This window comes from Perna viridis, chromosome 11 (genome assembly GCF_037379345.1).
Source record: "Perna viridis isolate PV_CMFRI_1.1 ecotype Kerala chromosome 11, ASM3737934v1, whole genome shotgun sequence".
In the NCBI taxonomy this organism is placed as follows: Eukaryota; Metazoa; Mollusca; class Bivalvia; order Mytilida; family Mytilidae; genus Perna; species Perna viridis.
This window is the reverse complement of record NC_142455.1, coordinates 15,326,518-15,341,158: the sequence shown is the minus strand read 5'-3', so window position 1 is coordinate 15,341,158 and position 14,641 is coordinate 15,326,518. Positions and strand designations below refer to the sequence as shown.

Here is a 14,641-nt window from a genome sequence, read left to right as displayed (position 1 = left end):
TTTTTTGGTTGATGATCAAATTCCAGAATAATATTAGACTATATATGCTCTGTTGATCTGTTAAAAAAAACACGGGTGAGGTAGGGGTGAGACAGTAGTTTTTTGCATATATCTCCAAAACCTTTAGGCTTAGCCAATTCTGACATGGAGTAAAACTGTTCAGCATGTTGAGATCTACCTATGGTCAAATTTTCGTTTTTATCCATTAAGCCATGTTTGAGTTTATACACCAAATAGAAAAAGGGAAAAGTGAAAAGGCAATAAATCTTCCATTCCAGTATAAACAGAATTCTGTATATTCCCATAAGAAATTTTCATGAAACAATATATAATAAGAATGGTGTGTTAAATTGTTTGATTGAAGCCAAGGGGAGACAATCCAACTTTTATCAATCATTGAAGAGTTGGTATGTTTGGTTCTTAGAATTATAAAGTAAGTTTTTTAATGTCACAGTTTTTGAATTTTTATATCCTGTCACACGGTTAGGTATTATGTGATAACCTCTGTGAAGTTCTGTGTCCATCCACCCTGACTGTTTCCAAATAATAACTTTATAGGATTTCTTTCAAACTTTGTATAGTTATTGAGTATCAAAAAATACAGATCAGATTTAAATGTCAGTTTAATCAAATTATTTACACAAAAATTATGGCCATCCTAAGTTGTTTTTACCCCTCCCAAATGGTTTTGGAACTTTGTGGGGGTATCATCCAATTAGATGCTTTATTTTATTCTGATTTTGTTGCTTTGTGAAATCTATTGTGACATTTATATATTTTACATGTTGACTGATACAGTGTCTATGGCTTGATCGCAATGAAGGAATGAACAATTTGCCTAGTTTAGACATGAACAATTTTTATCATCAAATAAGGGTACTTTTACCCTACTGGGCTACTTTGTCCATCCTTTCAGTTTATTGAGGAAATGAAATCCTTTACAATTTATAGCAAAATACAAAAATGAAAAACTTATAATTGAAGCAACAAGACAGTGAAACAAAATAAACAATGCAAACCTTATGTGAACAAACAGGGATTTACTCTAACAAAAACTTGTTAGAGTCAAGAAATTTATGACATCATAATAGAAAATACCTTTGTGATGTCATAACTTACTATAAATTTTTCTCTAATGACTTTTTGTAAAAAGGTCTGCAGCAAAGTCCAGATAAAGATGGACACACCATATTGGTTTACTATTCTATTTCAGAATGATAGCTTTAAATATTGTGATGGCAAGACTTGAAATTAATTTTACAATTGTAAATAAAAGGACTTAATGCATACCTGTTAACCTTTGGAACAGTTCATGTTGAATATGTATCGATAGTAATTTTAACCAAAAGCCTCTCACAAAACTTACATTTTTTTCATGGGAGATTCTAAATTTTTCATTGATTTTTTGGGAGTTTCCCCCTTCTTTTTGGGGATTAACAGGTGTGTTCATGAAATTGATGACTGTTTTTTTTTTATCTTGCTTATTCCGTCTGTCTTTATTTGTTTCTAGTCTTTATTTTATTACTCACATTTTACTTTTTTCTTTGTTTTTCCTTAGTTTCACAGGAGTAATAACTTACTGGTATTTTAACAGGTTCAGCAAAGGAGGATGGAAATTGAGCAAGCTTTAGGTATTAGGAACCAGTAGACTGGAGTAGAAGACAAAATGGGCAAAGCAGCAAATTTTAACAGATGGACTAAAATCCTGATTGTTTAACTATTGTTAAAAAGGAATTAGATATCTGTAAGGAAGGGATTGATTGACATTGCAGGGAATTTTAAATGAGATTTTCTTAACAATAGAGTCTCTGGCATTTTAATCTTGATTTTTTTTAAAGAACTAATGTGAAAGTACTATTATATGTGAGGCACCAATTTCCTTGGTTTTCATGGGTAGGCCAAACCACAAAATTTGGTTCCCAATGAAAAGGAGATTTCCATTGATGTTCATAATAATGAAACCCACAAGACCATGAATTCGTTATGGTGTATCCATCTGCACCATGAAACCTTATTTGTTCAACCTGTCATAGTTTTCCTTTCCTCATTTGTCTACCAAGGACTTGACTTTTTATGAGCAACTCGGTGGGTGTTTCTAGAAAAGCAGGGGTCGCTTACCCTACCAGTATACCTGGTCCATGCTCCCAGTTTTTAGTGGAATCTGAGTTGCTCTTTTGCTTTTGTTACTTTTTATGCATGATTTTAGTTACTTTATGTTCTTTGTTGTGTATGTCTGTTTTCCATGCCTGGTCTTTGTCCCTGCATTGCATTCTTTTGATTACCGCTATAACCTTGGTTCCCTTGATTAGGTGTGTTTCTTCCCTAATCCATGAAAATTGGTATCCACGAAATAAAGAACTTTCACAGTATAGAAAAAGAATAAAATAACTTTCTATCAATGTTCTTTGAAGGATCGGTCATTTATTTGTGACCTTGTTATTATATTATGAATTTATACTTTTGTAGTGGTTTAATGATTTTCAGAATATATTGTACATGTAGAGAAAAATCACATTGTATATAGAAAAGAATTATATGTGCAATATCAACTGTCATGGCATATTGCAGCATATTTTGTATTTGTTTGATATTGTATAGGGCAGTACCAATCAGAGCTAATGTACACTGTCAAACTCATAAAAACTGTTCTCAGGATTTTCAGTATATTAGTTTCCACATTTTAGAATTTATGTTAAAAAGAGTAGTCTGTCCTGTTCTGAAGTCATGGCATTTGGTAAGGTTCTGAAATGGTGCTAAAGATCTGACGAAAAAATATTGCATCTGTCATTTTTGTATTGATTGTGTTCATATGTACATTTTTCATGTTCATTTGCAGTATGTCCTGTGAGTCTTAAAATTGGAGAAATATCACATTCTTGAGTTGACATAAAAAATTTAGGAAACCAGGATTATTGTAAATATCAGTAGATTGTCTGGGATTTTTGGTAAAAAGTGATTTTTTTTAACTTGAATTTTTTTCGTTGTAGCAGTTTCTTGATAGTTTAGGAGTATATTTGAAGAATTAATGACTTCAATGTGGCCTCCTCTTTGGCTTACCAAACATCTCACCTAAAATTTTAGTATTATGTAATTTTTTGTTGAATAAAAGGAACCTATCATGTGTATTATATTAATTACAGTAGCGTTGTTCTACCCCCCTCCCTCTCCCCAACTCAAGGAGTGAGTGGTATTTTGGAATCTTTTTGCTCATCCTTACTTCATTTGGTGAGACTTAGCTATTTTTTTCACTATATGGAATGAGAGAGAGTTTTTTCATCACATAAATCTTGGCTCCCACTGGATGGATTTAAAAGTAGGTTGATGTCTTGTATGTACTTCTTGTCAATCGGAACTCTCAGCCTTTCTGGTTACACTGGAGAAAAACCTTTGAGGCACTAGGTGGAAGAATCTGTCTGGAATTTTGACCGATCTGATTCTAAAATTATAGTGTTACTGTTTGAAATTTTTACTATTACTTTTTTCCTTGCTCCTTGTTTCACGCCAAAATTCTTGACTGAGTTATTGTTCTTTATTTCTAGTGATATCTAACCGAATTTGTGAGCGCCACCTGGTGAATAGAACTACTTTGAGTTGCTTATGAGTAGAATTCTGGAAATTTTTCAAGAAGAAATTTTCCTTTCTGTATGCGAGGTTATTTTTTAGTGTAGTGGAAATGGCAATGTAGTTCCGATTGTACTTCTTGTATGAATGGGGTATACCCAGCACAAGGTGTACATCTTCATTCTAAAATTGTAATCATTACGAGTACATTAAAAAAACTAAAACAAAATGTGTATTTTGACATTTTTGGCTTCATGAACATCTGTGTTGACTGTTATCATTATTCTCATATTGTCATTGACACCAGCCATCATTTCAATTTGGTAGAATATTTGTATGAAATTGTTGTAAATTTTACTATATGTACATTTTACTTGTAATAAAAAATCTTCATTGAAATTAATATTTGTCTGAACAAGTTTTGTGTATAAGGTATATTTTTATTAGGTTATACATGTATTTCTTGTGGGTTGTTTCCTTTATAATAATTAAAAATATACTGTCCTGGGATTAAAAGAAGCAGTCGCTCAGTAGCAAAAGGCTACTAGATTTTGAGCAGGACTTCCAAACTTTTGGGTAAAATTTAGTTGAACAGATAGAAAGTATTAAGGAAAAATACGGTCTGGGCTACTAGTCTGTATTTCCTTATTTTTACCCCTGCTGTCGGAAATCCTGAGGACTACATTATTTAAGGTAGATCTTACAAAAGTATACAGACATACATGTAGACATACATGTATGTAGTTTCAATGAACTGATAATGTTTAAAGTGACTAATAAACAGTCTGTTTAAATTATTTCAAAAGACTTTTTTTCATAAAAATCTAAGTGTAAAATTACAAATATTAATTTAATGAAGCCTATTTTAAGGGGAGATAATTGATGGGATAGTATTTTTTGATGTCATCATTTAGAAATGTAAAAGGAATTTTAGTTCTTTTCACATTATGAGAAAAAATGTTACGTGAACCCCAATTTTTTTTTTTTTGAAATATGAATGAATGTTAGTTAAGCATTCTAATTATAAGTTTACAAAAAATTCTATCTACCTGTTTTTTTTTTTTATAGTTTCGGAAATCGTGAAATTATCCACAGAATCCATATGAAAACTGCCTTTATTAAGCCTCAGTTATCACAAAATGAGATTTGGTGACCTGTGTTTTTTACGTTAGAATTCTTAAGTTTGTTCATGGTATTCTTCCAGACAAAAAATCTTCCCCAAGCAACTTCTGTGATTCTAGAAAAGCATAGGTTGTTTACCCTACCAGTGCACCTGGTCCATTCTCTTAGTTTGAGTTGAGTCCTGTTTGATTATAAATTCTTTAGTTCACATACAATACAAACACACTTTATATAATTGGTGTGGGCATTATACACAACACTATCTGTATTTATGTAAAAGTGAAGTTTCAAGTACCATTCTGGGTAAGAATCAGGCAATGCGTGGTACGTAGGAAATATTGCCATATCTTGTCGTCTGCTGTGGTTGTTAACAATTTTTCAAAATACTTCTCCGCTGAAACCACTGGACCAATAAAAACAAAAGTAGGTATAAATGTTCTTAGGGTATTCCACATAGAAATGATATGGTGATTTTTTTATCTGTGAAAAAACATGGCCGCTGTTACTAGATAGAACATAGGGGTCAGACATAAGTTTCTTACATATTTCTCCTCAACTGTTAGGTTTAGCCAAATTCTGACTGGTTAAAAGTATTCAGTGTATTGAGATCTATCAGTAATCATTTTTTTGTTTTTTAATCTGCTAAGTCATGTTGGATTGTGTGCCCTTTTGTAGATTTTTGCCTATATTTAGTGTTATTTCTTTCAAAAATGTTCTCTTCTGGCACGCAACAGTATCAGTTAGAACCAAACTTACGATGAATATTCCATACGGTATTCCCAATAGAGCTGATGTGAGGATTTTTTTATCTATCGCAAAACTTGGCCACTGTTACTAAAAATAGGACAAAGGGGTTAGACAGTAGTTTTTTTTTTCATTTATCTCCAAAACCGTTAGGGCTAGTCCTATTTCTTTCAATTGTTGAAATGGTCCTTATTATTAGGTTTACTAGAGTTAGCATCTGATCAAAGTTATGGGGCGACTCCTTGTTAGAGTTCTTGCCACTTAAAGTCGAAAATGACATGTTTTTTTTACAGTTTTCAGCCTATATCTTCAAAACTATGATAGACAGAAACTTTCAGTTGCTGAAAGCTGTCGGATGACGCCTTGTTAAAACTTATTACCCTTGAAAGCTGAAAATGGTGTGTTAATCAGTTTTCAGTCAATATCCTGAAAACAATAATGAATCGAAAGAAACTTTCAATCGATGAAATAATCAAATCAAAATATTCAATGGACAGTGGTGTCTCCGAAACAGAGGTCCTTGTATCTCCTACGTAAAACAAAAACAGTACAGGGACGAAGGAGCTACCAACCTCTGTTTCGGAGATTGTACCCATTGCAGAGGTTAGTACAGGGACGAAGGAGCTACCAACCTCTTGTTTCAGAGATTGAGTGGTGTTACTATTTAGCAGTCATTGGTAATTTGAAGATCACATAAAGGTGGTCTGAATAAAGTTTGAAATCGAAAAAAAACAACGATGTCAATATGTCTTAAAAATAAAAGGGATGTTACAAAATGGATAGTATTATATACTTTTGGAAGAAATTCATTCATTTTTTCCATGGGTTTACATGTCCGAATCAAATATCAGTTTTGCAATCCAAATGCTGATTCTTCAAAACTTGTACCTTTAGAAATCACGCAAGTGTTGCAGATATAGGCGGAACCACCTTATGCTCGATTTTTTTAAATTATCCTATATAACATAATCAAAAATCGAGAATAGGAAATCCCCTTTAGGCAAGTCATCGCCACTTCCGGAATATCTGGCCCCGGCGCCACAAAACTTTGAAAATATGGTTTGTTCTTAACTGAGTAAAATTACATTCTGAGAATAAAATTATTCTCAGAACATTTTAGTTTTTTGCACTTGGGACTGGATTCGCCAAGTGTTGGCAAACATACTTTTTTCTCTTTGATGTGAGTTATTGTTTTTAGTTTGTGTCTCTCATATTCATTCTTGCTAACTAAGACTTGTACACAGCATTCAAAAGCGTAACGACCAACAGCTTCATATCTTCCTTCATGCCATAAGGACGATATATTGACACAATTTCGCAACAGTAACTTATGGCTTAAAGAAAAAAGACTTGAATATGTGTGTCTATTACCAGAAAAAAAACAATAGTTGCTTAAGGCTGGGTACTTAAATTATCCAAGATGCTCCCTACATAAGCAAATCATGGTTATACCTATTTCATTCAGGGATAAATCTAGAAATTCATAAAATGGATTCCGACCTAGATAATTTAAAAGGTTATAAATTGCTATTTTTGTCAAAAATTTCCGACGAAATGCCGTGGGGTCTCAACCCTTGGAACTCATTGGATCGGCCACTGTTAAAGTGGGTATTTTATTTTTCTTGTCATTAACAAGTGACGTAATGGTGCATTAAGTAGGTCTAAATTTTAGATAATTTGACGAATACCGCACAATACGACCCATGAATACGTTTGGAGGTTCGAAGTTTAATTGTCTAAACTAATAGATAAGACACAATTTGAGACTTGGTCTACAATACTAATGTCCCATTAAAGGACAAGGTTCGTTCCTCAAAAATTGTGTATTTGCCATGCCTTGCAAAAGATGTTTGAGGATCTGAATGGGAACTATACGTTGTGAAAATCAACTTTTCGGAATATGAGAATGATGGTGTTTTCACAAATATTCACAAATGCAACATTTTACTCAAGTCGATAGCGATGAAGCAGTTGTAGTTGAGGTCTTCACTTTTTTCAGCCCTTTAGTTATTTAATGCGTATGTGCACGTTAGTCACCAATCAAAGACAGCAGTTGACTTCTAATTCAAGTATTCAATCTATAAGAGCCGCGGTATGTACTTGGATACTTTTAAATAACTTACAATGTATTTCAAACCATTCAGATGTTTATACCTAAGTGAAAAATATTTTCAGTTTCCAAGAAAAATGCTTCACCAATGAAAGAGACTGTCAACCAGGTTGTCTGGTATTGGTGAGTTTAAAAACGTCCCTTTAAAAAACGTACTAAAATGGCTTGCATTCCGTAAATATGAAAAAAACCACTTGTGTTAGTACTTGAATTCTTTATTCATTCTCTTTTAATTTTCAAAATTCTCCCACCAAGACCCCACATGAAGATAGATATAAATTCGTCCAGTACTATACAGAAAGTCATTCACAATTGTTACGATGATCAAAATAGTACTTCTTCTTTGTGTACTGGGTACAAGTCTTTGCCAGCTAGCTGGTGGTTGGCATGACTACCACGGAAAGCTCCCGGATGTAGTTAAAGACCAAGTAGAGTTAACTCTTATGGCTGAAAATCATTTGACATCATTGGGTACAGTAACATACACTAACATTAAAACACAGGTAAGTTGTTTTTAATAAAAGATTAAAAACACCAGAAAAGTATCTTTTGAAGTTGAAGGGTATGGAGGGAGAGCTCTGAGAATTGTTCGCCACTATTGAATGCTGGCAATGATGTAACAGGTCAATGACGTAAATATTATAAACGCTTATCGAAAACTGGAATCAGTGTTGCATTAATTGAACTTTCATTAAACTCGCTTGACCCTATAACCATCAGAACTGATATAACAGATTTGTAAATATAAGGAGAATGGATATGGTGAATATGTCAAAGAGACAATAATCCTACCAGGATGAAAAATGTCAGGTCAAGTCTATCCATGGGTGAGACAGATAGATAGAGACAGATACGGGGTCTTCAATGAACGACAAGGAGACCCTCACACCACCGTCAGGCTGCAGCTGTCCCCAAAACTACATAGTACACAGGTACAGCTAAATAGTTGCCTCAAATTGAAAGATTTGGCAGACACTTTCGACCAAAATGTAGTTTATAGTTCAATTATGCAGTATGTCGGAGAGTTTTATGTTCTTTTACTTTATCGGTTTCCATGTAAACCAACAACGAACCAGAATATTTTACCAAACTGTCGCTCTGTTATGATGCCATGTAAATTTTGGTGTGATTTTTAAAGATGATTTGAATGTCTTTCGTAATCAGAATGGTTAATTTAAATATAAAAAAAATCAATGCTAATAAGGGACCAGTCAAAATTTATCGCCACATAGGACCAGTGCAAATAACAGTAGGAAAGATACTTTTTTGATGTAATGCTTTTGTTGGGACACCACTTTTTTTTTTACTGCTAATATCCATATGACACGTATCTTTTTACGAACAAATACTTGGGACTAAATTTTTTATTAACTTTACAAAAAAGGAACTATTATAACAAAAATAGTCTACAACATATAAATGCAGTAGAAAATATAACTATTTAACATAATTCATTGTAATTGGAATAATTACCGGGTACATGTATTAAAATAGAAATAGCTTTAAATCAAAACCTTACTTGTAAGATCTTTAATACACTATACGTTTTAATATAATATTTTCAAATAAACACTTTACAAGGAAACTTATAAAGACACCAACTTTTTTCTTACCAAGTTGACATAGGACATCATTTTTTTTTCAAGTCAGATAGGCATAGGGTTGCAACATTTATTTAGGCTCTTATTTTTTGGGGCGATAAATTTTGACCGGTCCCTAATTTACAACAATAAACTAGTGTTCAGATATGTTTGAAATTGATTTTTTGTATACATGTTGACAGAGGCTGTGACGCTAAGTTAGGAGCATCTAGGTAAAGTTGGATGCAACTACTAGTATATAGTATTAAACGTATGCTGCATGTATGAGTACAATGTGGATAGAACAATAATAAATTATTTGGTGGAAGTTGTGTTGAATTTCAAAAGAACCGTTGTCAACGTCTATCTGGAAATGTTGAATTGAACGCACTTTGCTCTTGTCCACATATATAATTTTCTCAAACCATTGCTTTAAAACGTCGATTTTACATACCAAGTATATAAGGACTATACAGCTAAAAAGTGCCACAAATGGGAATCATATGGTTTACAACATATGATTATCATATGAATTGAGCATGATAAGACAATCATATGTTTCAGTTGACACAAAGTTATTATTATCTTATCTTTTCAAGCCAAACTTAACATTTTAAAATCAAATATTAATCATATAATGTAAATTATTATATGATTATCAGATATTTACCACATGATTATCATATGAATGGAACACCATATGATTATCATATGAATGAAACCTCATATGATTATCATATGAATGGAACTTTATATGATTATCATATGATTACCATATGAATGGAACACCATATGATTATCATATGAATGAAACCTCATATGATTATCATATGATAATCATATGAATGAAATACCATATGATTACCATATGAATGGAACACCATATGATTATCATATGAATGAAACCTCATATGATTATCATATGATTATCATATGAATGGAACACCATATGATTATCATGTGGCACATTTGAATTTGTATGTTACTGGCTTTGCATTTTACAGTGTACTTATTTCGTTTAGGTTGTTGCTGGTACTAACTACGCCTTTGATGTTTCATTTACTGGTCACGGAGGACAGGTAACTTTGTATTAATCCTCTTGCAGCGGTAGATTTTACATCTCTGCCGAACTCAGTAACCTAATTAATCAAAAATATTAATAAATCTTAAGATATATACATACAGTTTGTTCAATAAGGAAAATTTGCTTGTGGTAATAAAATCTTTATTATGAACTTATTCGCGATGCTATAGCTTCTTCGAGTTATACATCAATGAATACATTTTGAGTCAATTAATGTACAATTTATGTTGTGCATATACATTTTGTTTCTTTTTCAGAACCAAGCTTGTCAGTTCCAAATTTATTACAAACTGGATGGTACAGCCTCGGTTACATCACATACCTGTTAGAAGTGGGTGGTTGAATATACATTAGCTAGTAACAGTACAGTTAAGCAATGACGTTATATATATTTTTTTCGGCGTGAAGAAATAACCTTAATCACGTGGTTCACACTAAATAACCCGCCGTGGCAGGTTATGTATTAAGTGTGCACTACGTGAATTGAGGTTATTTCAATAATAATTTAGTAGTAGAAAAAGAAACTTTTAAGGGATGAAATTAATATCCTTGTAATAAGGCTTATAAATGAAAGTCTATGTTAGATCGAAGTTGTTGGATGACTCCTTGTTTGAGTTATTGCCCTTGAAAGACAGCAAATAGATTTATTTTTGCAGCTTTTAGCTAATGTCTTTAAAACCATCGTAGATAAAAAAAACCCCAATAAAATAATCCCTAAATTAAGGCCTACAAAAGTTTCCATCGGGTAGATAGAGTTTTTGCTCTTCACAGAATGGCGAAAACGACTTTTTTGTCAGTTTCTTAAATATCAAAATTTACAGAGAAAAACTTTCATTGGTGAAATGATCTTTACAATAAGACCTACAAAATTCTCCTAGGCCGAAGCTGTAGAACAATTCCTCGTGATAGTTATTGCCCCTAAAAGACGAAAAATGACATTTTTTTGAAGTTTTTGGCATATATCTTGAAAAACAAAATAGATAGGAAAAGAAACTTTCAATTGATAAAATATAAACGATCTTCACGATAAGGCCTTCAAAGGTCTCCATGGGTCGAAATTGTAGACTGACTGTTAGAGTTATTGCCCTTGAAAAACGAAACATGAACCAGGTGAGAAATTCAGGCTCCTGGGAAACTCTTTTGGCTGTCTTGAATCACTAGCGTGCATCGTGTATCATTAATATTTGCGTCGTGTGAATTTGAAATTCAGGATGTTTTCACACGTTTTCTTTGCTACTTTAGGTGAGGACATTTTAGTCATCGGTTCTTTTCTCCTTCTATTTGCAATTGACGTTATCTTACGCTTAATTACGTATGTCGTATGTTATACAGCAACAGTTCTATTTGTGCATATGCTTCATTACACAGACATAATATCTTGATACAATTTCTTTGTAGGATTTACGCCAGCAAAATATGGTAAAACGGAAATAAATTTGTGAAGAAATTTATACAGGAATTTTCAGTCTATACGTGTATCCCATTTTTATAATTATCAAATTCATATATATGAGTCGAATGATGATTGAATGAACGTGGAGTTAACTGACAAATTATCGGAGTCTCTGTCAATGCCCACGGGAGCAAGCAGACCCAAACTTTGAATTGAATATGTTGAGGAATTCTACAATGATGGGTCATTATGAAATATCGAACTGATAATAAACTCTAGACAAAAGTTAAAAAAAAGCACGGATATGACGAAACGCAACAAATGCACCATCGTATAACATTGATAGTAAATACTATTTCGCGTAATGTCTTGTACAAGTATAACACAATTTTAAGTAACTCCTGGAAGGCTCCGTCATCAAAAGTTATAAAATTCATGGTAACAGAACGATGTCACGTCTTGAGAAACAAATTAGAAAGTAAAATGACACAAAGGTACATAAATGACAAACATCTGGTTGTTGAAAGGCGCATGTCTTCGTTGGGGTGAACCTACTTTTACAAGGCCTTAACCATTCCCATTTTGTCAGTTGAAAAACATGAACTGATACAACAAACACACCATAAAATTCTCTCAATAATACATCATTTTTTTCCATGGAATACCTCAACAAACCGTTTGACAAAATTTGATATCCTTTTAAAGAAGGATAATACCATAAAAACTACCAGCATTAAAAATAATCAAGAACATCTAACTCCAGTAGACTGGCTTCGGGGAAATATATGTCAGTTGCATGCTGTAACGGAATGGAACCATTGATAGGTTTAATTTCAATAAGATATAAGATTGAGTAGTAACATCACGAAGGATAATACCATAAAAACTACAAGCATTAAAAATAATCAAGAACAACAATTCATGTTGACTGGCTTTGGGGAAATCTATGTCAATTGCATGCTGTTACTGAATGGAACCATTGATAGGTTTAATTTCAAGATTTAAGATGGAGTAGTAACGTCAAGTACTTAATAGGCATGATTTGATGTAGTGCATTACTAAAAAAATGAATTGGTTTATACGTAGGAATGCAATTAGGGGTTGAATATCTCTGATGCAAAACAAAGTTGAAAGAATATACAAATACAATTTAAAAATCGTATCCTTTATGAAAAAATCTATTAAGTGCAGTTGATAAAATTCCTTCGAATTTTGTTTGAAAGAATGTGGATTTAGACTAAAATTCCTTAACAAAAATGGGCAAGGAACACTAGAACCTGCGAGTGCTGTTATAATTTTCTATCAAAGTTTTGTACATAACATTAAAAACAAGAGGCTCCCAAGAGCCTGAATCGCTGAATGGTTGAATTTTGCCTTTCAAGGACAATAAATTAAACAAGAAGTTGTCCAACAATTTTGACTCAAGAAAACTTTGGCAGGACTTATCATAAGGATCATTTAAGCAAATGAAAGTTTAAATATATCACAGTTTTCAAGACATTGGTTGAAAACTAGAAAAAAAACTGTCATTTTCCCCTGTCAACAGCAATAACTATCATAAGAAAGCATCTGACAACTTTTATGCCTGAAGACTTTTATAGTAAAAAAAATAAGGATCATTTCAGCTATTGAAAGAACTTGGCTAAACCTAACGGTTTTGGAGACATATGCAAAAAACTACTGTCTGACCCCAATGTTCTATTTTTAGTAACGGCTGCCATGTTTTTCGATGGATCAAAAATCCCCACGCCAGTTCTATGCAGGATACCTCAAGAAACATTCATATCGAGTTTGGTTCCAATTGGTTCAGTAGTTTCACAGGAGAAGACTTTTGAAAAAAATGTTAACGACGACGACGGACGACGACGGACGCCAAGTGATGGCAATAGCTAAAAATTAGTTAATGATTTTTAAAGTGATATTGATTCACTTGGTGCATAAGCTTTTCTTTAAGGAATAATAAAAAAGAAAACGAGACACTGATAACAAAGCCCTTTAGATGCCTTTCATATTCGGGGATGCATTACCTTTATTACAAACGAATGCCGAATAAGTAGCAATTTCTACTCTGCTTTATATTTGGGTTTCTACACTCAGGAAGGCAAAATGTAAATAAAGCAACCAATGTTTCAGCGTTACGACGAGACGAGTCAAAAAAGTTTATATAATACAGTCAGGTATGTGTTTAATATGTCGACGCTTAGACTGGCCTCATAATAGGAGTGTAAAGAAACATATAGCTAAGAACGGCATGTTGACATTATTCATTTTAAAAAAAAAAAAAAAAAAAAAAAAAAAAAAAAAAAAAAAATCATCCAAGAAAGCGACTTAAAAAATGGTGATAAACTGATGTATCAAAACAGTTAAAAATTATAAAAATAAAACAAAATCAAACAAAATAAAACAAAAATCAAAAATAAAATAAAAAGAATAACAACAAAAACAAACAAACAAAAACATCCAATTTATATGTCAAAATGTTGTTGACTGCATCTTTGTTACTTTTTCAATTTGTCATTAAGTTAGTACTTGACATTAAAATAAAATGTGTATTGATTTTTGTCCTGTATCAGATTATTTGTACAACTGTCTGTGATTGTTTTAGTACAATAGGTTACCTTTTATATTCAGTTTATTTTAATTTCTTCGATTACATAAGAGAAGAACTTAACATTCTATTTATGCTTGTCATCAAAACTTCGCAAATTTAAGGTGAAATTATAAGTTTGTTTTATACACACATAAGAGATGGTAACATTAATTTCTGATGTAAAGTGAGTAGCATGCATAAGTAGATGATGATAGGGGCTTTTACGGTCTTGACTATCCTTACGGATCTCGCACGACCGCCCTTTACGGGAATTCTGTTAGTAATGCCAGTTAGTGGTAGAAGGTAGCGGAGCCCAGCTTTCGGGATACCTGACCGAAAAACTCAGAGTATGTCCTACTAGCGGCTGGGCTGCCGTGTTGACACTCTGGCCTACTCCCAGACCCCACGTGGGTTCGAGAGCGTTTCCCCACTATATTTGGGAGTACGTCAACTTGTA

At 32.8% G+C, this 14,641-nt stretch overlaps 2 protein-coding genes across 4 annotated transcripts in view; both read left to right on the top strand.

Moving 5' to 3' along the window:
- Positions 1-3,964, top strand: part of LOC148603095 (SWI/SNF-related matrix-associated actin-dependent regulator of chromatin subfamily D member 1-like) — a 73,947-nt gene extending 69,983 nt beyond the window's left edge. For both annotated transcript variants that reach the window (XM_088553722.1, XM_088553721.1), the window contains one exon: positions 1,595-3,964. In XM_088553722.1, coding sequence (XP_088409848.1) covers positions 1,595-1,648 — 54 coding nt within the window. In that variant the 3' untranslated portion in view covers positions 1,649-3,964. The remainder of the gene's footprint in view (positions 1-1,594) is intronic.
- Positions 3,965-7,830: 3,866 nt separating this feature from the next.
- On the top strand, positions 7,831-11,652 carry LOC148603094 (uncharacterized). Of its 2 annotated transcripts, none has more exons than XM_088553717.1 (4): positions 7,831-8,040; positions 10,140-10,196; positions 10,459-10,532; positions 11,600-11,652. In XM_088553717.1, exons 1-3 carry the CDS (start codon positions 7,858-7,860, stop codon positions 10,528-10,530), a joined length of 312 nt encoding a protein of 103 aa, XP_088409843.1. In that variant the 5' UTR covers positions 7,831-7,857; the 3' UTR covers positions 10,531-10,532; positions 11,600-11,652. The 2 variants fall into 2 exon arrangements, with proteins under 2 accessions (XP_088409843.1, XP_088409844.1); XM_088553718.1 differs by having other exon boundaries at positions 10,459-10,569.
- Positions 11,653-14,641: the final 2,989 nt, after the last annotated feature.

Bases quoted from the DNA above. Each gene is read 5' to 3' on its own strand.
- LOC148603094 (XM_088553717.1), top strand. From the start codon at position 7,858: ATGATCAAAATAGTACTTCTTCTTTGTGTACTGGGTACAAGTCTTTGC. The intron at 8,041-10,139 runs GTAAGTTGTTTT...TATTTCGTTTAG, and splicing joins ACACTAACATTAAAACACAG to GTTGTTGCTGGTACTAACTA. The intron at 10,197-10,458 runs GTAACTTTGTAT...TTTCTTTTTCAG, and splicing joins TTACTGGTCACGGAGGACAG to AACCAAGCTTGTCAGTTCCA.